Source organism: Rhipicephalus sanguineus, chromosome 11 (genome assembly GCF_013339695.2).
Source record: "Rhipicephalus sanguineus isolate Rsan-2018 chromosome 11, BIME_Rsan_1.4, whole genome shotgun sequence".
Classification (NCBI taxonomy): Eukaryota; Metazoa; Arthropoda; class Arachnida; order Ixodida; family Ixodidae; genus Rhipicephalus; species Rhipicephalus sanguineus.
The window spans coordinates 56,635,173-56,661,709 of record NC_051186.1 but is presented as its reverse complement, the minus strand read 5'-3'; the positions used below and the strand labels follow the sequence as shown (position 1 = coordinate 56,661,709).

Here is a 26,537-nt window from a genome sequence, read left to right as displayed (position 1 = left end):
GTTGCCACTCTTGCCTCGATATAGTGCAGATACCAAACGGCAGCCTATTGCGTGCCACCGACTGCTTGTGACGATAAGGCGTGTAGGTGATGCAAAGCATGATGTGTGCTGTCTGCAGTGACACGCAAATTAACACTTTTACAATCGCCTTGTGTCACTCGCAAAACGAAGAATATAGAAAAGAAAGAAACAGTGCTGCCTTTAGCTGCGTGTGAGTGCTATGTGCTACAATATCAAGCTGTTATGTGTGCATAAGTTCAGCGTGTCGTAAAACCAGAAGCATGGTGGGAATGACAGCAGTTCACCCTTTCCACTTTATTTTTGGCAGCGCCATCCTAGTATCGGTCGAATCCAGGTACCGTATTTACTCGAATATAACGCGCACCTTTTTTCCGGGAAAACGAGTCCAAAAATCGCATGCGCGTTAGAATCGAGTACCGAAAAAAAAAAAAGAAACTCGGTTATCGTATTGCCATCGACATTTCAAAATGGCCGCCTCCTACGCGCCTTGGCCATTTCTGCTATTTTTTCAGTTCGTACGTGTGCTGAGGAGATTGTCATCCCGTTCTGCGTTCGCATCGACGGCATGGAAGTGCCGACTCCAAATACTCAACTAGTGTACCACGATGCCGCATTTAAGAGAATAGTTATTACATGTGCAGAGAGACGGACGGAAATCGGGCCGCATCGCGGTCGTTCAGAGTTTCCGAAACATGCGCGCGAGACTGGCGCAAACAGAAGCAGATTTTTTACAGCAAAGCTTCACGAAAAAGTTTCTGTGGACAAAAGCAGGGCCGGTTTCCCGAAATTGAAGAGTGTTGACAGCGACAAGGAGTTGTCCGACAGCGACGAGGACTGATCCATTACGCGACTCGTATCGCTGCCGTAGTGGTGACAGTTTTAGCGGCAAGGCCCACTTTTTGACTTTGTGTTTTACTTTTTTGAAACTTTAGTTCTTTAAAACCCAAATACTTGTTTTTTTGATTGTGCGAAGTTTGACTCCTACGGACTTTTTTTATTCTTTTCTCTCACGAAAAATGGGTGCGCGTTACAATCGATGTATTACTTTTTTTTTTTGGTCGCGGAAAACGGGTGCGCGTTACAATCGAGGGCGCGGTAGAATCGAGTAAATACGGTATATGTGGCTAGTCACCACATGCTTCTGTGTTCCCACTCGCATTGTTCACGATGGTACAAAGTCAGCCCGAATTATTGTTCGAGGCCGTCAGCTCACCCAAATTTACGCGTCGAGCTCCTGCAGTGCCCCACTGCTGTCTTCTGATGTCGACAGTCTGATCTTGGTGTTGCTTGAAGGCCGCCAACTGTCCCTCTCCGAGCGACTGCCACTGTAATCCCTCGAGTCTCTCGCTTCCCTGGAATCTCTTGATTCTCTAGATGAGTCTTTCTATTTAATAGGTGAGCAAACGAAAAAGAAGACGCATAAACATCCAGGAAACAGTAGTGGACACTGACTGTTACAGGGACACTAAAGAGAAAAAGAATAATTCCAGCTGTATTAGCAAAGTAAATTAATTACACTTCTGCAATACTAAAAACATAAATTGCGCCATGAGAAGATATCTGCAAAGCCAAAAAATGCGGGACAAGCAAAATAGACGTGCCACTACTGATCTTGAGGTTCCCGTACCAACTTGCCGCAACGCCATCAATTTGGACAGCCATTTGCTACGGCCTACATGCACTATTCCTTATGAATTGGGTGAACTGGATGAATTTTGCCAAACTTATTCGATTTTTTCTGCAGATTCTAAATTTCTAATTAGATTTTTAGTAGCTGCATTAGAACAAAAAATATGCAATTTCTAAAAGCATGTTTCTTACGGCGCTTTTCGGCAACTTGGCTTCGTCAAACACAAAAACAAAGTATGTGGCAAGACTGCCAGAGAGATGGTCTAGCCGGTGATGCTAACCTGATTGTTTTCAACGAACTTTGAATGCAAAATAAATAGACACAAATATGAGTGAACTGTTTTTGCTGCACACTATTTCTGATCACTGAGAATTATAATTTGGTGAACGTTACTATAAGAAAACAAAATAGCATCACCGGCTAGACCAGCTGTCTGGCCACATACATTCTTTTTGTATTTGACAAAACAAAGTTGCCAAAGATCCCCGTAAGAAATATGCTTTAATAAGCGTTCGACATAGCATATCTTTTGTTATAATGCAGCTATTAAAAATCTACTTAGAGATTTCGAATCTGTGGGAAAAAACTGAATAAGTGTATTAAATTTCATGCCATTCACCCAACTATTTACAAACCATTTCTGAAGACCCACGTCTCTGCCTAACATTACAAGTTTAAGAAAATTTTATTGAGCCAATGTGGCTGAAATACAAAAAAAAAAAAGCCGATGAAAAGTCGTTGAAGAGGAGATGCCGCTGGAGCTAACGTTTGAACATATGGACTTGCCTTCATCTACGCAGCAATTTGCTTGACAAAGACAAATCCACTAGTCGAAATGTTGGCTCCAGCAACATTCCCTGCTAACGACTTCTCATCACTTCAAGCTTTCATCTTTCGCCAAACTTTATCTTGTTTGAAAAAAAAAAAGACGTTGAGATAAATGATCGCATACTGAAGGAAAGAAGGTGACACTTAAGGGCTGATTTTTCTTTGTTAGACACAATATTAATGAGAACTAATAGACAACAATGCCAAGGAAACTTTCCTTGACATTATTGTCTGTTAGTTCTCCTTAATATTGATCTCATACTAACACACAGGTTCTGGGGTTTCGATGCAAAGTTAAAAAAATGAAACCCATACCTTCGTTTGAAACTTCCAATAATGAAGCTATGATAGCTGAATTTATGACAGCGTCGTTATCAAAGAACAATTTACCAGCCTAAACTGATTTAGTGCCTCACTTTAGTGTCCCTCTAAGATAGAGTGGTTAGTGGAAGAGCATACTAACTTTCATCTTTAGGGCGATCTGGAATGGGAGAGGCCGAGGAGAGGAAGCAGAAGAGAAAAATGCATCCGTGTTAGTAATGTACGAAATGGCCACAATGCACAGGAACAGGAAGCAGCATGGTTAGAAACTTTGCCCGACCCCAAAGAGCTCAAATAACGTTACGCAAGAAGGAAAATTAGAATGTTAACACCTTTATTTATGGTTGTGAAGAGTACATTCTTACAAATACACTCAAACCTCATTATAACAAAGTCACATCTGCCAGGAAAATAACTTCGTTATATCTGAAAATTCGTTATAAACGTGCATTCAGAACACTGTATCTATGACAAGACTATTTTTCATTTACTTCGTTATAACTGATAATTCGTTATATCCGTGTTCGTTACATCAAGGTTTGAGTGCAAATGCTGCGAGAGTGCTGTTTGGTCTAGTTGGTTAGTAGCAGTACTAATTGAGGTCTTGCCAATGAATTGACAAGGACAAGAAAGATGACAGGACACGTGCTAACTGCAGATAAGAACTGGGTAAACATAATTATGGAAGCTACTCAAAAGCTCATGCAAATGAGTACCAAACAATTCCATCTTTCCGTAAGCATGCATATTGGAGACTTTCATATACTCACAGATTCTTTCTGTGTTAGGGAAACGAAAAAGAGTGTGAATGTATGTGTGAGAATGAGCAACTACAGTATCAGAAGTGTTGTAGTGGGCATAAACTTTCAAAAAAATTTTGGCACTGCTTTTCTTGTTTGTTTTTTCCCCTCAGCATGTGGAAAGTGTCGATGAGATAAACTACTAGGCGAAAGTACTTGGACAGGCATGGCTCTCCTGGGTTTTCTTTACGAGGTTAAAATGAAAGAACTAAGTGGCATATGATGTGTCACAGTACGTAATAACATACAATAAGCTCTACGCTGCCCATGTTATGTATGGAAACTATTATGCAATACTAGTGCTACGTGCTATCGAAAACTTTCCCATACAGCACTGGAATGTCGCAGAATGACAGCTCTTAAACCTATGCTGCATTAATCAGTAATTACAAAGCAAGTTCCAAGTGTCGTGCTACTCAAACATGCACATAACCGTACAACACTGCTAAGAAATAACCGTTGCAAAGCAAGCACATGATGGTAATGATATTACTACTGATGCAGCGAAATTTTCTTATGAGCTATGACGAAGGCAATAAGCATGCACCGCGGAGAAAGACGCACGCTTAGATTATTCACCTACATGCAACACACACTGCATGCATGATGCACACCAGCTGACACAATGTATCAGGGCGGAAAAATTTATCAAATGAAAGCAAGAAAACATAAAGTATGATGTTATTAAAGTTAGTAGGATGCTATTAAAATTCATGAAAGTAACATATGCATAATAGTAGGGTGATTCCACGTAAGATCGAACAAACGATGGCTGGTCGACCTCTCAAATTTATTTCAAAATTTTATATATTATTGCCTGATGAGTGGAAAGAAGAGAACCGCAATTTGTTTTGCCGCGAAAAATTTTTTCGAACCACAGGAAATCAATAATGACGAAGAGGTGGAGTTGAGCGCTCATCCGCTCTGCTGTTTTGGCCAACTTTCGTTATGAATTGCACAAAATATATTAAAATTAGGTAGCTGAAATTTATTTACCTAAATATATGCATGTTTTTGCTTCTGCTCAGGTATTTTTAGTTTCTATGTGTAGTGTAGATGTTTTTATAAAAAACCTCAAAAATGGCCCAATCGGCAAAATTTTCTTTACTTTGAAGGTCTTTATCTCAAAAAAGCCTTGTAGCAGAGCGACAAAAATTCTGCATTATGTTCTTCGCATGCTTATCTACCAAACTGCCAAATCTTGTATTTATATAGCTTTTCAGTAAAGTGATATGATCGGGCTAAGTTCAAGAAAACACCGAACAATGGAAACTTCTGACGACAATTAAAAAAAAACCCCATTTTTTAAATTTCTTAAACTTTGTCCACTTATTCTCCTCCACATCAGCTTTCACAATCATTAAAAACATATTGCATAATATCGCTGCTCTAATAGTTACGGCCCCTCCAATGAGACCCTTAGGCAAGGATGGGCAATTCCGACTTCTTGCCCAGCAAGTGTATAAAATGCAGGCAGGATTGAATTTCTTTTTATTAAAAGGCCAGCAGGTACCTAAAAAGGTGTCGCCGGCACTGAAGACGTTAATTTTGAAAATATTTGGTCACTGCAGCGGCCACGAGCGCGGGGCTACCGAGCAGGCGCGCGCGCACCCGAGATGCTCGTTGTAAGAGACGGCGCAGTGAGAGCTCGTTTTCGCGTCCTCAGACCAATTGAGTTCGAAACAACAACACCTCTCGGGTGACTTGAACGCACGTGCACCGGTAGTCGCAGTGATCTGGTTAATTGCGCCGATTTCTTTTTCAGGGGGCATAAGAATGTCATCGTTAAACTGTGCGTTCCGTGAAGATCTTTCATTGCAGTGGTAGCAAAAGCACGCGTAGCACAAGTAGTCCGTCTCACTGACAGTCACTGATCTTTCGGGCGTTAAACGTTCCTTCAAAGCATTTATGTCTAGGTCGGTAACTCCGCGAAATTTTGGCTTCTTTGCAATAATTAAAGGAGTACTGACACGATTTTGAGACATCGCAAAAGAGACATTTTTTGCTTCGTTGGTATGCAGTGTCCACGCTGTACACACTGGAGTCGGAGAACACGTATAAAATATTTTAATTTAACTTTGAAGTTTTCGTCGCTGAGCATTTGCAAGCCAGCCACACTGCAAGGACATTATCCCAACAAGTCAAGACACTTCCTCCGAGTTCGCGAGTTCTGCGTCCTGCATGCAGCCTAAATCGTAGAAATCACTGTCAGGGTCACTGGACGACAATTCACTCATCGTTGTCTACTGCACCACGAGCAGATGACGGATTTCCCGCTAGTACGTCGCGAATTTCTGTATCTCCGTGACGTCACACTGCTATGAAACGACACTGAAAAGCCACCCCCTCGATATCGATACCGAAAGTGTCTTTCTAAGGTGGCGCTAATTAAAATATATAGGATGCATTCCCAGGCACCACAATAGTCGTTTTACGTTTCTCGACACCAGTATTTTTATTTAGAGCAACAACCCGAAATTTTTAAAAATTCGTGTCAGTACTCCTTTAAGCTTCTTGTGCTTCGAAAGGTAGTCTCCACAATACACTCATTCAGAGCTATACTTTCTCGTCATGAGACGCACAGGAGGAGTACAGTAAGAGCAAAGCACAAGAACTATCCGCGCCGAATGAAGTGTGAACAGCGCACCGAACGCGCGGCCAGTTCACGCCGTCTGCTGCCGACATCTAATATAGACAAGCGCATCCCATTACCGATAGTTTTGCTTTTCTTTTCTTTGACAATCCATATTTTGCTTTGCCACTGGAGCGCCACGTTCATGCTTTCCACTGATCGCAACTGGCGCAGCGCAGTTTCTGTGGCAGCAGCGTGCGTGAAGCGAGCGCTCATAGCTCCCTTATAGAGTTTTCATCTTGCTTCCATCTCCGCCGTGTTATCAGCGCCTAGCTGAGATGCGAACAGAGGGCGGATAGAATAGCGAAGCTCCAGTGCACATGCGTTCAAGTCACCTGAGAGGTGTTGCTGTTTCGAACTCAATCGGTCTGAGGACGCGAGAACGAGCTCTCACTGCGCCGTCTCTTACAACGAGCATCTCGGGTGCGCGCGCGCCTACTCGGTAGCTCCGCGCTCGTGGCCGCTGCAGTGACCAAATAATTTCAAAATTAACGTCTTCAGTGCCGGCGACACCTTTTTAGGTACCTGCTGACCTTTTAATAAAAAGAAATTCAATCCTGCCTGCATTTTATACACTTGCTGGGCAAGAAGTCGGAATTGCCCATCCTTGCCTAAGGGTCTCATTGGATGGGTCGTAACTATTAGTGCAACAACATTATGCAACATGTCTTTAATGATTGTGAAAGCTGATGTGGAGGAGAATAAGTGGACAAAGTTTAAGAAATTTAAAAAATGGGGTTTTTTTTTAATTGTCGTCAGAAGTTTCCATTGTTCGGTGTTTTCTTGAACTTAGCCCGATCATATCTCTTTACTGAAAAGCTATGTAAGTACAAGATTTGGCAGTTTGGTAGATACGCATGCGAAGAACGTAATGCGTAATTTTTGTACCTCTGCTACAAGGCTTTTTTGAGATAAAGACCTTCAAAGTAAAGAAAATTTTGCCGATTGGGCCATTTTTGAGGTTTTTTATAAAAACATCTACACTACACATAAAAACCAAACATACCTGAGCAGAAGCAAAAACATGCATATATTTAGGTAAATAAATTTCAGCTACCTAACTTTAATATATTTTGTGCAATTCGTAACGAAAGTCGGCCAAAACAGCAGAGCGGATGAGCGCTCCACTCCACCTCTTCGTCATTATTGATTTCCTGTGGTTCGAAAAAATGTTTGGCGGCAAAACAAATTGCGGATCTCTTCTTTCCACTCATCTCGTTTGTTCGATCTTACGTGGAATCACCCAGTATTATGTTAACTGCAGCCTAATCTATAATAAGGTTTCAGATTGAAGTTACTAGTGCCTCTCGCGAAAAGCTATAACTACACAAGGTACACAAAGCCTCAACGATGAGTTTATCATGCTTACTTTTGTGCATTACAACTATCCAGCTAGAGAAGTGTTATGCACTGCATACAATTAACAAGCTTCTACATAAATTCGCAAGGCGAACATAGGTTTAGGAAACTGGCATTTATGTGAATACATATTGGCAAAAAAAACCCACTCAGCCAATCCGGTAACGCGGCGATGTTCGTTGCAACCCTTGAACAACAACAAATTTTCCCTCAAGTGCTCAACTTTGTTTCGAAGGAACTCGTTCCTCTGACGCTTTATGCTACATCCACGCTGACACTAACTTTCCTTTTCGCGAACACGTGTGGAGTGAGTCTACATTCTAGATTGCTCTAGAGAAATGTCAACTGCTAGATTTCCGTTTTTTTCCTAGTTGTGCCTCTCTTGCTTCCCTCTCTTGTCTGCTTTTATTAAAGAATATACATAGCACGCTGCTGTAAGTGTCTGCGGCAAAAATTCTCAAAGATGAAGTTGCTTTACAAATGAACGATGTGTTGGTCATACTTACATCTTTATCTGCCGACTTTGACTTCTAAGAAAGAAAACAAAAACCACAGAAAGCATGCTCTCAAATTCCATCATGCAGCTTTGGAAACACGTGAAAGAACGAAGCAACTGGCAGTGTCTACAGAGCAAACAAAAAACCACTAGAACTGACCGTGCATACAAACACCATGCGAAATAATGTGCGCAAGCTAAACTAAGATACAACACTCTTGAGACACGGATGCACATGCTGGTTAATTACGTCACCACAGGCTTTGGCACGGAGGTGGCCGTAAACACACATTGCAGTTTTATGTATGTCAAAGCATTTAGTTACGAGCAAAGTGGCACGTTCTATAACAATGAGATAAACTTTCAGCATCAACGTGCTACGTATACTCAATGAAGACGAAGTAAAATCTGTTATGACAGCGCAGGAATTCGTGCAATGTTAACGCAAGAAAGAAAACCAAAGGCAACTGCTTCATCTAGTTAGTGAGCTGTAACACAGCTATTTGGGAGGAATGCTGACTTATAATACACTGGGTGAAATGTAGTACAGAAGAGGATGGCAGGAAGCTGAAACATTAAACGGAAATCTTCATTGCGAGGAAATTACATATAAACCACCTGGGTGGAATTCCCGGAGCAAGCGCGAAAACTGGGTACACACCACGAGACAACCAAGGAAAGAAAAATGAAAGAAGAGAAATAGGCAGTTACAAAATTTAACCCATAGTTAGGGAAGCAATCTGCCAGATGTACAAAAGAAATTATTTGCCAGTTTATGTGAAGTTTTAGGCATGCAAAGACGCTTGAACGTTACTACTTCTAGAGCTTCTAGAGAAACAAAACAAAACTAACAACAAACAGTGCAAGGATTAGATGGTTGCCAAGTTGCTTAATCAAAAACTTTTTTAATACCTTTGTTAATGTTGTTTAAACAAGTTTGCACTGTTAAAGGTTCCATAAAAAATCAGCAAATTTTAAAAGTGTCTCAAATACTATAATTAAAATTGAATGGATCCACCAAGATTACTTCTTTTTTTTCATGTAGGATTTAGAGTGGACCTCTCAAGGTAAATATACTGATAACTATTCGAAAGATTATTTGATAGAGCAAATATTTGAGCACTTTGAATATTAGACTGAACACTACAGTATTCAAGTTCACCTCAACACAAATGTAAGGTTTTAGAAATTTTGAGATGCTTTTTTTTTGGTTGAGTGTAACAAGCATGAAAAAGTGGTTTCAGTGCTGCACGAAACTGCTATCATACCTGCCAAGTTTGGAGAAACGGAATCCGGGGGATGTATTCATCGGGGGGGCGGGAGGGGGGGGGATATAAAATATGCTGACCACGAAGGCGGGGGCGGGGGGGGGGGGGGGGGAGGGGGGGGTACTGTGATAGCAATTATATGGACACTGTCAGCGGGATTTCGCGGTCGCCGCTGATTTGTACAGAGTCCAAACCGATAACATCGCTTACGCATCGTCTGTTTTATGTGCGAGTAAAAGCGCGCTAGCGCTAGAGACGAACGCGGTTGAAGCAGGATGAAACGACCCGGCCGTCCCCGTCGCGCGAAGGGCGCATGCGATAACATCGCTCCGTGTGCGAGGCCTGTCGTCGCTTGCTTACCAGTTATTTCGTCGGGCAAGAGTGAGCGAGCGAACAGTTAAGCGTATCAAGGCTGAAGCTCTGCGGTCCCCACTTGCCTCCCCGAAGCGCAAGAAATTGAATTCCTCGGGCCAAAGTGAGAAGCGCATCACCGGCAGGACGCGGCTGCAGCGCTATGACAAGTTTGCGTTGGCAGCACTGCGGCGCAAAGTGCACAACTACTTCATGCGCAATGAAACTGAGTTGAACCTTTCTACCATCGTTAAAAAAAAAAGAAGAATCCTTTCTACTACGTGGCCAGACAACTTTGCTCATGTGGCCAGACAAAGCACTGGACGCGCGGAGCAAAACTGGATTTCCGGGAGATTTTTCTATGACCCGTACAACCGGGAGAAACGTTCAAAATCCGGAAGTCTCCCGGGTAATCCGGGAGACTTGGCAGGTATGTGCTATGCTGTGAAACTGCCTATTCAGGGAAAATCCATACTGTCGCGAAGTTAATTAAGTGCAATTTTACCTGCACCCAATTAAAACTTTTCTCAACGTTTCAGAGTGAATTATACGGATTTCTGTGAACTAGATATAGCAAATTTTAAAGCATAATGCATTTTACTGCTTATAACTTGCACTCGACTGCTACTCAAATCCTACAACTACATACTCAAATTCGCTTGAACTTTGCTTTGAACCAAAAGTGATATTTCGCACAAGCGTAGAGATTAGAACACATAAGTACTATTTAGGATTATCTTCGCTTGCAAACATCTTAACAACTATAAGTGCTTTAAAAATAAGTTACTGTGCTTCCACATGGAAAACACAAGTTGGCAGAACACTCACATCACTGTCAGCCTTGGGCCTGCCTAGATTGAGCACCTCCAATATAGACTCGGGTATGTGTGCTCTCTGCGAGGAAAGAAAGAAAAAGAAAACAAAAGGCCATGAGGTGTCAATCATTTAGCACTGCGCAGCTTTATATGGATCCCAACAGAGGACCAATTTACATTTAATGTGAAGTATCAATGTTTGTAACTTCCTTTATGAACAAATTTGCCAAGTTACGACGTGCTCCATTTTTTTATTGAAAAGTCACGAAGCAATGAGTGAAACAATAGTAAAACTCATCTTTTACTTGTGCCTTGGTATCTCCCTTTTAAGTGAGCAATGGTCAGAATGAGAAAAGGCAAAGTAACCCAGAGTTCTTAAATGGTATCAAATCTAAAGATTGGCTCTTGCAATAGAAAAGACGATCCCAGATGGTTCAATGATAATTTTTTCAGAAGTAGCTCACACACACTAGCCACTTGTAATAGTTGCGTGTGACCAGTCGCGAATGATTGGAAAACAACTGTTTCGAGTTAGTAACTCGCTGCTCTATTTAAGAGCCGCATTTATTTAAGAAGCTTTTGAATGTTAAACTAATCGATAGTGCCTATTTTATGTGGCAATGTGAACAGCACCAAATCCAAGACGTTTTGATGCGGTGACAAGTGGGCTGCACTAGTCAGTGTGAACACCAGTCGCGTATGCGCACGAAGTCTGTAGATGCAAATGGAGGCATACATCTTTGTTTGCTAAAATGGAGCTGAGGCACTGGACTTAGCCAAGGTCTATCGCAAAATTTTTTTCCATAATTAGGGCGAAAGCTTCAGAAGCCTCATCAAACACGAAAAATGACTGTCGAGGCATCTGCGTCAACACGAAGTGACTCAAAAAAAATCATCGTCAGGCGATGACGTCATCATTACGTCACAGGCCGCCAAAATTTTTGACGTCGTTATGGTGTAATTGTGACATCACTATGACGCCGCATAATGTGACGTCACACGATGACGTCATCACCAACATAATATGGCTGATCTCGGAGGCAGTCCTGCAAAACCATGCGAGGTGCAGAAAGCTGCAATGCCTCCGATCTTAGAGGCAATGCAAAACTGTGCAAAAAAGCTTTTGGGAGACTGGGGAGGATCACTACAATCGCCTGAGAAGAAGAAGCAAAAGAAGAAAATGGCTTTTGCCTTTGAGTCATCTTAGGCGAACACATAAAGGGACCGTGCGACTTTTCCTGACTGAGAATTATGTGCACTAAGGCATACCTGGTGGTCGGTGAAGGCGCTGACGTGCTGCACGAGTGGTTGCTGAAGGTCGGGGCTGACCTGGAACACATTTCGCAGCTGCTCGGCGGGCAGCTGAAGAAGCACCTGCAGCGACTGTGGCTTGGTCCGTTGGCAGCACTTGATGAAGCCCTCCCATACTTTTTTCTGCTTCCACACCTGCGAGGTCAAATCAGCTGCTGAACTGAAACGCAACACCCTGAAGACCGCATTGTCAACTGAGTTCACCTAGTGACTTTCTGAGATTGAACTAAGACTGATTGGTATGAATCCACAGAAGAAAACAGTGCTGAAAACACGGATGGGAAAGAGAAAATGGGCAGCGTTCGTCCTGTTTTTCCTTACTCATCCGTGTTTCCGGCACGTCTTCTTCGATGAAATAGACGTGTCGTGCTGTCATGTTTTTTGATGGTAATGCGTTTTAGGTTCGCGAAGCTTTTTGACATGCATCAAGATGACGACCAAGCTGATGTCGATGCAAACCATCCGTTGTAGTTCTGATTTCATTCTTGAATGTAACGTGCATGCTAACTTTCAGTGTCCCTTACAGGAACAAAGCATGTGCTATAATCGAATAAACACAGAAAACACCAAAGTTGAACCCTACATGGCTTACCATCATGCAACAATGGTCCAAACACACAGAACAGTAAAAATGCCACACAAAACACAAAACAGAGAGAAAGACAGGTCAGAGTGCAGCGTTTGTATTGTGTGCAGCACGTTAATAGTTCAGTTCGAACCAAACAGTTCACAAGAAAATTTTACAGAACACACAGCGCACCTGCTTGGTGATGAGTCGTTGCAAGATGTTCATGATGAATCCCAAGAGTCTTGGGTACAAGCTGAGAGACTGGATGACCGTGCGCATCAGCAGGGTGGGCAGGGGGCTCTGCTCCATCAGCTGCTGCATGACCACAGCCAGAACCTCTTGCGTGTAGATGTGCTTCTCAGCAAAGCACAGAGATGTGGCTGCAATTAAAAGTTAATATATATTGGCACACATGTCAAAATAATGCCTGGGACATAACAGGGTGATCATGTTGGTGACAAAGCCAGTCATATTTTGAATAAAACCGTTGTCTACTCAGAGACAATTACAATTCTACCCATTTGTTGAAAACTATATGAAATATTAAGACCTCAATAAGGTCAAGAAATCCAATTTACATTACGCATATCCGCACTGTTATATAAAAAAAAAGCTAACCCCCCCCTCTTGTATTGCTGTTAGAATAAGTGATTGCAACAGCCGTGTAGTTCCGGGTATATAAATGCAATTAAAAGAACATGACAGTTCCTCACTATGACCCTTCTTACTTTTGCAAACGAAATAAACTCCTAAGATATTCACACCAAACGAGCGAAACTGAAAGAATGAGGCAGGAGAAATGTCATGGTGACATCATATGGTCGCTGTGATCCTCCGAAATCGTGGAAACCAACATTGAAGGTACTCTGAGTACAAGTTGGATCTACCTTGCGCAAACTAAACAGCCAGCTGCTTTTGAGAGCAGTGAAGGGGGAAACGAAAGCTGAGGGTGATTTCAGGCAACATGGCCAGCTTCGTTTTAGATTGTGCGAAACATGTCAGCAATGGGCAGCATCTGTGAATCACAGATCACCATCACTGTGAACGAAGCAATAGTGTAATAACTAAAGGCATGCATAGGGTCCCACTTTGAGGCTGGGAATAGGGGCACCACAGACTGGTCTAAAGGCGTGCTAATGGTAATGCAGGGAGGTCGATTGTTCCATTATACGATCGTCATGTACGAGCAGCGTACTAGTGCAAGTACGACAGAATGAATTGTACCCACATAAAAAGTTTGTAGATGAGTTTCTGGTATTTTCTATTTCAGTTTGAATCATTTCATTGATGTATCATTAGAGAGCAATAAAATATTCAAAGGGGCCCTGCAACACTTTTTTAGCATGGTCAGAAAACGCTGCCAATCGGTAGACGAGGCTCCCGAGAACACGTGAGCCAAACATTATAGCGCAGCACACAGCCTGATATTTTCAATAAGTTCTCAAAGTCAGCTAAAAATTGCTTCCTCTTCTCTCGACAAACGATGCTATTGACTCAAGTTCCACGTCACTGGCTGATTTGAGAACATGGCGCGCTCAGTAGTTACTGCAGCCGCCGCGAGAGGCCGCCACTTGCTCGCCCGCGCTATCGCACTGAAAGTATGTTGCGCGTTCGAAGAAGAAGAAAAAAAAAAAGAAACATGCTTCCCCTGTGCCACCCCTCCCTGCTTAGCTTCCAGCGCTTTCGTGTGGATGAGAGAAGAGAGAAAGCAAAGCAATTACAGTGTGCGACAAATCTTTGCAACTCTGCTCGTACTGGACGGATTCTAAAAATTTTTGCAGTGGTCGATTCGTGAGGAAATAAGCTCCTTTAGTGAAGCCATTTCAAGGCTACTTGGAAAAGTGTTGCAGGGCCCCTTTAATGATTTGACAGTAACCATCAAACACAGAATATGCAATGCAAACCTTTGATGACTGTTTTGACGTCACACTTGGAAGGATCGATGTTATGTAGGGCCACCAGCAGCTCAGCAGGAGACACTGGGCTTGTGAAGTTTGCCGTTGATTCAACTGCAAATAAAAGAGTTACAAAGGTGTGTGAAGGTCCTCACTACATTCTCATCTGGTTTGCATAGCAAACCATCTGTCAAATGACAGTGTTTCCTTACGGCCTTTTGCTTGTCGTGCTACAGTGAATCGACAAGAGAAACTACGTCAGCCGAGCTCGACGAGGCTCACACGTAGATGTAGCCTCCAATCTCAGGAATGCAAATAGAATAAAAGAAAGCAATGTTTCTTACCGTGACTACCGAGCAGGCGATTAAAAACCTCTTTCACAACTATGGGATTCAGCTTGATGAGCTTGGGGAGTGCTGCAATCACTTCTTTCTGCAAGAATTGGGAACTGGAATTAGTAGTTGCTGCATATAAGCAGGCACAAAGTGAATTTCAACTTTAAACTGCGATGAAATGTGAACCTCAAAGGTGTTTTCAAAGCCTATTTCAGAATGTATAATGACATGTTTTGAGAGAGAGAAAGGGGGGGGGGGGGGGAATTATTTACAGAAAGGCAAAGAGCTCGGCCTGAGCAATAGCTTGCTCTGGTTTGGTACTCTACACCGGGGAAGGGGGACAGGGGAGCGAAAGAGTAATGAATGACAACGGTAAGTTAGGGAGGTGAGTATATACAGCCCCATCATGTTGGGGCAGGTCGCTTATCCAGTCCAGTGGCTTGTAGGAAGGCTATGACTGCTTTATCTTCTCCTTAAAGGGCCCCTAAACCACCTCCGATAATTTTTTAACATTTCAAGCAAACACGTGCATCAAGTTCAGAATGCCATCACAATCCACAGTGCCAACATCATGATGGAAGCATAACACCATATAATTTGAGCACGAAGCACCAGAGATCCATCCCTGCACCGCATGATTGCAATCAAAGTGAGTGAAAATCCACACGTACCTTTGAAAGGCCGTTCAGCACTGGTATCAAGAAACGCACGTCAGACACGCGCTTGTGGTAAAGGTCTCGGACCCTGGCCACTAATTCTGATGATGGCGGAGCTGAAAACAAGAAAAAGAGTGGATGAACTTGCGTCTCCTTCCTGCACTCACGACACATTAGCGAGTGCCAATGATAGTGGCATACCAGAAAATGTCTGGCTCCCCAAAAACGTACCACACACTTAACAATGCATTATCACGTGCTTTACGTTTACTATGGCTGCCCAGATGGAATAGATCACGCAGTTGGCAATTTGACGTAATTAGACAGAACTCTTACGTTAAAAAATATAGCTAGGGATGGGCGAATACAGTCAACGACCGATTTTTCGGACTCCCTAGGGACCGCGAAATCGTCCGAAAAACCAGGCAGTCCGAAAAAACGAATTCATGCTTTTTTATTCCGCACAAGTGGTCAAATTCCCACAGCCACGTCCGAAATAGCTTTAATGCCTCCCAATACACTTATCAGGCATTTTGGTGCACGCCCAGGCTCTTGCAAATACATTCAGTACCTGCCGCGAACCCCGCTTAACTATGTGGCAACCGCAACTTGCAAATTTGCATCTTGTGATGAGCGCCGCTGATACCAACAAAGCGCGGGATAGATTACGGCTCTCTCGCATGGAGCATTTCGAAACGATAACGCAGAACACAAGACTGTGGCGGAAGAGTGGATGACTCGTCCGGTTTTCCCTGATGCGTGTGCGCATGTAAACGATGCTCACACACATCGCCGAATCTCTGCTGATATGCAGCATTTGCTGCCGTGTGAAGCCGATCACTTCTAGTTGTGTGCAGCACATTGCCAACTAAGCTGACGGCATCACTGTACTATTGCTGTACCGTACGCACGCATTTGTCATGAAAGGGTTCGTAATGCCCACTCCGTTCCTGACTGCACACGGGCGTGGCAATGGCGAGCTGTTTATGTTCGCGAAGGCAACGCGTCTGTGCGGCACATTTAGCGGTCTCACACAAAAAGGCAGCATGAATGGCGGCGCGGCGCATTTGGGTTCTCGCCTATTAAATTCGTGCAGTACGCATGCAACTACGCTAGGCCACATGCACTATCTAAAGATGTTAACGTAAGTTAACATCTTCAGTTAACTGAAGATGCTTATTGTAAGGGTTGTCAGCGATTAAGCAGCACCAGCGCGTTTGCCACCTGCCGCCATAACGCCTTTCTGCATTTCTGCTGCTTATCCGTAAATACATCGCCGCATGGAGCCGTGATAGCGGCCCCTTTGAATTTCTGGTCTGCTTCACCCCAAAACACTTCAGCATTGCGACAAAGCTAACTTTCGGACTCTGCTACTGTAGCAAACAGATCGACTCTCGAAATCGCTGGCTTGACCCTACGAGATGATAGACGCAACAGAGGTGGGGGCTTCAACTAATGCCTTTCAGACCAGAAACTTAGGCAGAAAGTCTGAAAAATCGGACGCCGCAGAGTTTCAGCGTCCGAAATGTCCGACGTTCTTATACACGGTCGTCTATGGGGCTGGTGACGGTGCCGCGAAAGCGTCCGAATTTTCGAGCATGTCCGGAAAATCGGGCGTCCGAAAAATCGGCAGTTGACTGAGGTAAACTCAAGGTTCGGAGCAAATTCGAAGCGAATAGTGACTGTTGAATAATTTCTAATTGAATAGTTTGAGTAGTATAGTATTTCACATATTACAAATAAAGAAAAAGAGCATTTTTGTCATACCCCAAATAACTTGCACAATATTTTTAAGAACTGGACCTAGGCAAGTGGGAATGTAAATTTTTTGGTTCAAAATGAAGTGGAAGCAACTCTTGAATAGCAGTAAAGTGCAAGTTATAAGTGGTAAAATATGTTACATTTTAAAATGTACTATACCTAGTGCATATGCGGCCAATAACAAGCTTTTAAACTTAAAAAATAATTAATGCAGGTGAAGGTAATATGTACATTTAACCTTGAAGTGGGGCCTTGCGGGAGCGCAGATTTCCCTTGGATAAGTGGCAGGGTTGCCAGATGCTACTGAGCTAACAAGCAAATAATCACAAAAGAAGCCCCAAAAAAGCGGCACGACTTTCGCGAAGAAGCCCCAAAGAAACGGAAATATAATGAATTTTTCCATTCTTGAAAATATTTTTATTTATAATAAAAAGATGTCACTCAAATACAAAGGGGAGTTAAAAAAAATCACCTTAATTATTTTGTGCAGCGAAAATATATGCAACTATCAACGAAAGCACATATTTACTTTTTAACATTGTCTCCAGGGTAGTCTCCATTCGGTTGAATGCACGTTTGCCAGTTTGCCAGTGCATGATTAACGTTACTTGTGTGGGAATTCAGGCGTCCGCGCCAGTGGCTCGACGCCATCTTCCCTTGGAGAATTCTCGTGTCCCTCTCCTCTCGACCGGACGGGTGGCAGCGGGCCATAAATCGCCGTCACTTTGCTGCCACCCCGCCCTCGAAGGTTAAACACGGTGGCCGATTGGCCCAATTTTGGCGGGATTTGGACCTGGCTCGCGCTCGCCTAGAAGCGGCGGGCGCGCGACCGGGTTCGAGAGAGACCACTTGGGGACCTCGAAGGGTGCGTACGCGTTTTGGCCGCTCCGGCCGGCGGCGATCCTTTGTTCTTTGTTCTTCGCCGCCGGCCGGCGGTTACGTCGTTTTGTCGGGGCTCCGGCCTCAGCGGGCGCGCGCCACCCTCCGCGGTCTCGAAGTCCCGAGGCAGCGCCTCGCGATCGTGCACCGTATATGTTCCTTTTAAGTGTTGCTATGTCTGTTCTGTTTCCTTCTGCTCTGGGGTGCGAGATCGCGGGAGCGCTGGCCGAAGGGTAGGTCGGCTCTCCAAACCTGGTTCTTTCTTTGTTTGTTCGTTTTGTGGGTGTGCCATTCGCGGCCACATTTGGTAACAATTGTATTAGCTAATTGGTGTCCTGTGTAACTATCTTACGTGCGATTGGTTGTAACGAATTATTGTTCTCTTGTATTAAAATCCCCCGTAATAAATCACTGATTTGGAGAGTGTCGCCTAGGGTCTCCCTCGCTGCGCGCGACGGCTCGCCGTCCTTTCGCGGTGATGGGCCGAGTTCTCGCGCGCAGCAGTTCGAACGGTACACGGGCGCGGGACGAACGAGGACGCGGCGGCCTGCATGAAGCTCCCAGTGCTCGAACCCGCGGTGGTGATAGGCACGACGACACCACATTCTCCCAACGTGCGATGACTGCCATCTTTCTTAGGCACCAACACAATTGGGGACGCCCAGGCGCTGGACGAACGGCGAACAATGCCAGCTGAAAGCATATCGTCCAGCAAGCCGTCGATAACCTGCCTCTTGGCCAGGCTGACGGGCCTCGGGTTACACTTCAAAGGAAGCGCGTCGCCAGTTTCGATCGCGTGGCTCACCAACTCAGTACAGCCCGCCTGATCGGTGAAGAGCTCGTCGTACTCGCGTAACAGTGCCGACAACCGAGCCTTCTGTGTATCATCCAAATGAGTCGCACAGGCGGTCAAAGGATGCGGAGCCTCCTCGTGTCGTGCCGCTCGATCCCGATGGGGATTTTGAGCCGACGAACGCATAGCGCAGGGGCCTGCCCCTGAACTTTGCACGCGACACGGTTCCGACGCCTCTACTGCACAGGCAGTTGCATACGCCGGCGGGCTGATGAACGGCTTGAGCTGGGAAAAAGGTCCGTCGCGATAGCCGCCATTCGCAATGTCCACAACGATACCGGTTTTTAGGAGAAAGTCCCGACCGAGAATCACAGGAACACTGAGCCCTGGAAGATGAACGAAACGCGTGCGTCTCCTTCGATCTCCCCATGTGACAGTCAACCTTGCGGCGCCAGCCGACTGGGCCACGCCTTTCGCGAGGGTGAATGTCGTTCGGCTGTCCCGCAAGCGCACCGAGTGCTTCCGCAAGTGGGACAACACCTGTTCGCCAAACAACGAAGCGCTTGCGCCCGTGTCCAGCAACGCCGAAAATTCGCGGCCGGCAATGGTGACCGAAATAAACGGTGCGTGCGCACCAGCAAGACTGCTTGCCCGGTACGCGGAGGGGAGAAGCAAGGGTTCGGCCGCTCGTGCCTTCACGAACGACCCGCGCCCCCGTTTCCCTGCCTCACAGGAGGCCTAGATACGGGACACTCCCTCGCTATGTGCCCTCGCTCGCGGCAGCGGAAGCAGCGCATTCCGTCCCGGGAAAGGGAAGATGCGCCGTCGCGGCCCCTCTCCCGAGGAGGAGCAGCCTCTAGCGGCAGGGGTCGGTTCGCCTGTTGATCAAAGGATCTGTTATGACGAGCGTCACCCTCAGCGATGCGTTGGGGCGGATTGCGTCCCTGTTCGCGCGTGTCGAGTTGCGGTGCAGCACAGGCTGCGCGCCTCCCGTACCTGTAGGGATCTAACGCGCGATCGCTCACTTCCCAACTGTGCCCGCTTCTAGCGGGAGCCGCAAAGGCAGCTCCGGCGGGCTGTTGCCGTTGGGGAGAGGGCACGGCCCCTCCCCACGCGCAGCGCGGTTCAAGGGCCACGCTGGCTGGCGGTGGCGGGCGATAGGCGCGCGCGGCGAGAATGTCGCCTTGAATGCGCTTCGCCTCGGCGGCCAATTCCTCTAAATCTCGGAAGCGGCTGCCGCGCAGGTACGCCGAAAAGGTCGGATGCGCCTGCCTAATCACCCGTTCGACGCGTTCCTCGTTCGAAGCTCTGGGCTCAGCGATAGAGAAAAGGTCTTCCATCGCGCGTACGTACTCCTGAAGCGACTCATCAGGAGCTTGCGTGCGGAGCTCGAGCTCGCGCCGCATCCTACTCTCGTAGTCAGCGGGTAAGAATTCGCGCAGGAAGGCCGCGCGGAACTCATCGAGGGTTGCTGCTCGGTGGCCTGAAAGCCGATACCACCTCGCCGCCGTGTCAGTCAGTGCAGCCGGGACGACGCGTCCGAGCACATCCTGATCGTCTAGACCCATGGCTCTCTGGTAACGTGTGAGGGAGTCCAGGTAATCGCGTGCACTTTGCAGATCACCGTACCCGCTGTAGGTCGGAACGGCCAACATGACAGCGGGATGAGTGCGTTTCGGAACAGCCGAAAGCGTTTGGACTGCCCCTGTGAGCGCCTGTATCATTTGGGCGGCATTTTGCAGCAGCGTCTGTGCACCCGCTTCAAAGGAAGCTGTCGGTGTGTTAACGGCGCGTTCGAGCGGTGGGGAACTGTCTCCGAGCTCGATAAGCGGCGCGGTTTCAAAGGGGATACCGGCCGTAGCACCGTTCTCGGGGAGCGCCTGTTGCGCATGCTGCTCGAAGGGGGCACTGGCCCTGTTCTCGAGCAAAGCGGTATCTGCTAAAAACGACAGCGGACAAAACTCACGCCTAGCAGACATAACGCGGGTAACACGGCGAGCCTGATACGCAAAGGCGTGCTGACTCGACTAAGTCTAATAAAAGGCTTAATGAGCCTTTGATACCGCGTTGGGCGCCAGTGTGGTATCGTCGTGCCTATCACCACCGCGGGTTCGAGCACTGGGAGCTTCATGCAGGCCGCCGCGTCCTCGTTCGTCCCGCGCCCGTGTACCGTTCGAACTGCTGCGCGCGAGAACTCGGCCCATCACCGCGAAAGGACGGCGAGCCGTCGCGCGCAGCGAGGGAGACCCTAGGCGACACTCTCCAAATCAGTGATTTATTACGGGGGATTTTAATACAAGAGAACAATAATTCGTTACAACCAATCGCACGTAAGATAGTTACACAGGACACCAATTAGCTAATACAATTGTTACCAAATGTGGCCGCGAATGGCACACCCACAAAACGAACAAACAAAGAAAGAACCAGGTTTGGAGAGCCGACCTACCCTTCGGCCAGCGCTCCCGCGATCTCGCACCCCAGAGCAGAAGGAAACAGAACAGACATAGCAACACTTAAAAGGAACATATACGGTGCACGATCGCGAGGCGCTGCCTCGGGACTTCGAGACCGCGGAGGGTGGCGCGCGCCCGCTGAGGCCGGAGCCCCGACAAAACGACGTAACCGCCGGCCGGCGGCGAAGAACAAAGAACAAAGGATCGCCGCCGGCCGGAGCGGCCAAAACGCGTACGCACCCTTCGAGGTCCCCAAGTGGTCTCTCTCGAACCCGGTCGCGCGCCCACCGCTTCTAGGCGAGCGCGAGCCAGGTCCAAATCCCGCCAAAATTGGGCCAATCGGCCACCGTGTTTAACCTTCGAGGGCGGGGTGGCAGCAAAGTGACGGCGATTTATGGCCCGCTGCCACCCGTCCGGTCGAGAGGAGAGGGACACGAGAATTCTCCAAGGGAAGATGGCGTCGAGCCACTGGCGCGGACGCCTGAATTCCCACACTTGTTGATTCCCCCAATGTATGTTTGACTTCAACACTCAACTACACGAAGTCATCGACAAACACACTACTAGTGAATGACAAATGCACTATTGGTGAACATGATGATCACTAAAAGAACTATATTTGCTGGAAAAATGCATAAGCCCCAAAAACGTGGCTGGAAAATTCTAAAATGACTCGGCGAAAAAAAGAAGCCCAAATCCGCTTATTATAAGCGAAAGTGGCAACTCTGATAAGTGATTCGAATACTTCGAAATCTCGAATAATTTACCGTATTTACTCGATTCTACCGCGCCCTCGATTGTAACGCGCACCCGTTTTCCGCGACCAAAAAAAAAAAGTAAAGCATCGATTGTAACGCGCACCCATTTTTCGTGAGAGAAAAGAGCAAAAAAAAAAAGTCCGTAGGTGTCAACCTTCGCACATTCCGAAGAACAAGTATTTGGGTTTTAAAGAATTCAAGTTTCAAAAAATAAAACCCAGAGTCAAACAGCGGACCTTGCCGCTAAACTGTCCCCACTAGGGCGGCGATACGAGTCTCGTAATGGATCAGTCCTCGTCGCTGTCGGACAACTCCTTGTCGCTGTAAACGCTCTTCGATTTCGGGAAACCGGCCCTGCTTTGGTCCACTGAAACCTTTTCGTGAAGCTTTGCTGTAAAACAATCTTCTGCTTCTGTTTGCGCCAGTCTCGCACGCACGTTTCGAGAACTCCGAACGACCGCGATGCGGCCCGATTTCCGTCCGTCTCTGCACATGCAATAACTATTCTTTTAAATGCGGCATCGTGGTGCACTCGTCGAGTATTTCGAGTCGGCACTTCCATGCCGTCGATGCGAACGCAGAACGGGATGACAATATCCTCAGCACACGAGAAATGGCCAAGGCACATAGGAGGCGGCCATTTTGAAATGCCGATGGCAATATGATAACCGAGTTTCTTTTTTTTTTTTTTTCGGTACTCGATTCTAACGCGCATGCGATTTTTGGACTCGTTTTACCGGAAAAAAGGTGCGCGTTAGATTCGAGTAAATACAGTAAGTTCGTGTCGAAGCGAGTTCGAATAACTAACATTCGTTCGAATATTCACCCATGCCTAGGAATGGCGACTATTCTAGTACGTTTGTTATTCAGAAGTTTCGAGTACTAGTACACCGCCAACGTGCACGTGGAGGAATGGATGACTCACTTTTGTCGGTGAGAATGTGGATGATGCGAGTGACGAGCGTCTCGGCCCCTTTCGGGCAGTTCTCCACCAGCAGCAGCAGTTCGGGGGAGGACATGCCCATGCCTTTGACCTGTAATTTCACGAGCACTGAGCCACTGCCTTAACGATAGAATTACGACAAGTACAGAATTGCGATGGCGAGCATTTATGTCGTTCATAAAGTTGCCGACACTCGAATAAGGGCAAAATTGTGGCAAACATAACTGAAAACTTGCTAAACGTACTTTCTCACTACATTACAAACATCATCAAAGAGGCTACAAAGCTAAAAAAAGATGTTGAGGACAGAAAAAGAAGGAGAAAAACACCTTAGGTCAACCTGTATGGGCAAACTGTACGTCTTAAATGCAAGAAGGCCAATTTTTGCAATGTGTAAAAGCCTGAGAAGTGCAAACAGTTATTAAACTGTGAAAAAACAGAGCAAGAGACCGGAGGTAGGAGCCATTTTGAGGTTGGAAAAGAATCAACTGTGCTGCAACAGCCAGACCAAGGATTCGACACTCTCACATTCCTTAAGAAAAACTTGACAATGTGCTAGTTGGCAAAACATGATTGATTTTCTTTGTCCAAAACTACAAAGAAGTACCGGAGACAGCGAGTTCTGTGTTTTGTTTTTTTACAGCAAGTTCTGATGCGAGACACAGTGAGTTCTCACGTGAGACACGGCGAGTTCTGATGTTCTGGGTGGGTGTCTTTTCCTTGCTGTGTCCAGTACTTTTTTTGTAGTTTTGCGCAAAGAAAGTTGATTTACATTCCTTAACGTAAACACAACATCAACCTTGTTGAAAAGTGAAAGAAAACATCAGGGTACGTACAGGTCCCTCAAGGCCACGCAGAATGGTCCTCTTGATTTCAGCAATGGCGCCCACATAGACAACAGCGAGACTGCACGGCACATGAAAGATAAAGATGCGGTCAACCAGCTTGCAGGAGAACGGCACAAACATGTGCTAGACCGCAATAAAGACCTAAACGCAAAAGATGACAAAGAAATGAGCACACGAGGTGCATCAATGCAATGGCTTGAGCAAGCACACTACGAAGTCCTTTAGGTATGCCAAGTTCTGGCTTGCGTGTTGAAGTCAAATATTCTGACAATACTTGCCTCAAAATTGTTTGACTCTAATTACTACTTTCTTTAAATGAAGATAAAGAGAATCACATAAGCCCATATCAGTCAGTCAGCAAACTTCATTTGCGTAAGCCTATTTGGAGCAAATTATACGGCAGGACAGAGTGAAGAAAATAAACATTTCTCATGAATTGCAATGTAATGAAGAGATCCTTGCAACGAATATCCGATATAGCGAAGGTATATTTGTGTGGAATACGAAAGGATTAAAAAATTCACAAAAAACAAATTGCACTTAACAAAGTGTGTTTTCAGAAGTCATGACTTCCCTTCAGATTCAGCGAAGACAGAATGAGGAACGGCTGCTCTAGCTTTATGCACAGCCACTGAAAGCCTATTGTTTGCACACATTTCACAACTGCATACATGCGCTCAAAGAGACAAGTTCGTACATAGCCCACGTGTGTGGGCAGACTCACTCATGGATCAGCTTGTGATTGACAGGCAGAAGGTTTATGTACAGTTGCATGCAGATCTTCGTGTTGTCTTCCGTCCACACTGCAGAAATTTAAAAAAAATTTCAGAACAATAGCATGAATGATAAACGGCCAAACTGACGCAGTATCAGGCAAGAAATCTCGTTGAACAAAGACTACCAAGACTGTGCAAACAAGGACTTAACCTGGAAGCAATGTTCTTTCCCATTCTTAAGCCCACCATAGCTTAAGAATAACAGCGGCTAGGATAAAGTGGAAGGCATCGCTACAATATCCGGGCCCAAAACAAGCAAACCAATTACTTAGCCCAACCACATGACATTTGTGGATATGCAGCCAAAGCTATAGATTCGGAGTGTGCATGTTATAGCACTAGTGGATGTATCTTCAAATTTAGACCTTTTTTTTTTTTACAATACAAAGGCCACAATGCACACGAATATTTAGAGTGAATGATACTCCAATGTTTTTTTTTAACATAAATGTTTTTACGCTAGTCTCCTTCGAGAATTTGTACCATGTACAGGTTAACCCCATCTAAGGTGAACACCTCATTAGTATTCAAGCCGGCAAAATCAGAATGTTTATTTTTTTTACTTCAAGAGAGAAATCATTACATTGCTATGCACGCTTCTTTTTATATTTTTATGTAACCAGTCCGTTACATGTATAACCACTTCCTTATGCAAAGCGTGCCTGAGTGTCTGGGAACCTTCCAGATTATTTTAGAATCTTCTGATAAGCTTGAGCGCGCAGCGTGAACAGTAGAGTTTATTCTGGAACTAAAACGGCCACCAGCGACAAGGCTGGAATCTTCAATGGCACATGTATAAATGCCGATGCGTCTGGCAACTTACCATGACAGCCATGGAACAAGTGCTGGGGAGGTGACGGCTCCAGGAGATACCTCAGGTACATCAATGCAAAGTCCTGCCGAAGAATCAAACAAAAGGTTGGCTCGCTGCGCTGAACACAGGCCATATTCAAGAGATAGAACTATATAATCACTTACCTCAATGATTGGCCTAAAATTTCCACGTTCATGAAGCTGCTTGGCATGCTTGGCTGCCTGCAGCCGCACTTCTTGATTCTGAGAGACAGTCAGCTCGAGCAGCTTCTGCAGGTACTCGATCTGTCCCGGAGGCCGGTAGTCCACCAGCGACCTCAGGATCGACAGACCGTTGGCCACTGTGGACTGGGCATACAATGGAACAAGTTGTATGTCACTCGGTACACTGCAGTAGACTTTTCACTTAAAAGAGTACTGACATGAAAATTTTCAGTTGTTTTTTCTTGCGTTAGATGAAAGGCCAAGCCCTCAAGAGCCTACAAAATGTGCTGGTGAGTGTCAGTGCACCCGGAAAAGTAATTAACTATTTAACTATTAACTATAAAATAAAAACTATTTTCGGTTCCTACTGTACCCTGACGTCACAACATGCTACACCCAACCCTCATTATAACAAAGTCACATCTGCCATGAGAATAACTTCGTTATATCCGAAAATTCGTTATAAACAATTATTTGTAACATTGTATCTATAACAAGACTATTCTTCATTTACTTCGTTATAACCGATAATTCGTTATATCCGTGTTCGTTATATCGAGGTTTGAGTACACCCAACCCTCATTATAACAAAGTCACATCTGCCATGAGAATAACTTCGTTATATTTGAAAATTCGTTATAAACGTTTATTTGCAACACTGTATATATGACAAGACTATTCTTCATTTACTTCGTTATAACCGATAATTCATTATATCCGTGTTCGTTATATCGAGGTTTGAGTGTAGTATGAGCTTCCTGTCACGTCTCGTGCAATATAACGTGACACTTCCATGGCTACTCCCCTACGTGGCTCCAGTGGTGGTGCACAAGCGGCCATGTTGAATGTCTTGGTACCTGTCGTCATCACAGCTAGCTATAATGCAGCGTGACGTTGCCGCAATTGACACTGTAGCCTGATGTCACGACAGTGTTGATGTCAGTAGGTGTGCCATGTGAAAATCGACTTTAATATCAACATAAAATATCTTATCAGCATTTACTGAGCTTCACACTTGCT

General features: G+C 45.4%; 1 protein-coding gene across 4 annotated transcripts in view; it reads right to left on the bottom strand.

The window, feature by feature from the left end:
* The window catches only part of LOC119373666 (symplekin), a 43,786-nt gene that overhangs the window by 846 nt on the left and 16,403 nt on the right, over positions 1 to 26,537 (bottom strand). Inside the window, exons 21-34 of one of the 4 annotated variants that reach the window (XM_037643726.2) lie at positions 25,479 to 25,661; positions 25,324 to 25,396; positions 24,449 to 24,527; positions 23,713 to 23,782; positions 22,859 to 22,967; positions 15,302 to 15,402; positions 14,640 to 14,727; positions 14,305 to 14,409; positions 12,593 to 12,780; positions 11,791 to 11,967; positions 10,535 to 10,600; positions 8,098 to 8,121; positions 2,943 to 2,960; positions 1,235 to 1,405 (exon numbers count right to left, since the gene is read on the bottom strand). In XM_037643726.2, the coding sequence (XP_037499654.1) occupies positions 1,241 to 1,405; positions 2,943 to 2,960; positions 8,098 to 8,121; positions 10,535 to 10,600; positions 11,791 to 11,967; positions 12,593 to 12,780; positions 14,305 to 14,409; positions 14,640 to 14,727; positions 15,302 to 15,402; positions 22,859 to 22,967; positions 23,713 to 23,782; positions 24,449 to 24,527; positions 25,324 to 25,396; positions 25,479 to 25,661 (1,446 nt within the window). In that variant the 3' untranslated portion in view covers positions 1,235 to 1,240. The remainder of the gene's footprint in view (positions 1 to 1,234; positions 1,406 to 2,942; positions 2,961 to 8,097; positions 8,122 to 10,534; positions 10,601 to 11,790; positions 11,968 to 12,592; positions 12,781 to 14,304; positions 14,410 to 14,639; positions 14,728 to 15,301; positions 15,403 to 22,858; positions 22,968 to 23,712; positions 23,783 to 24,448; positions 24,528 to 25,323; positions 25,397 to 25,478; positions 25,662 to 26,537) is intronic. The other 3 variants (XM_037643727.2, XM_037643728.2, XM_037643729.2) reach the window with 3 other exon arrangements.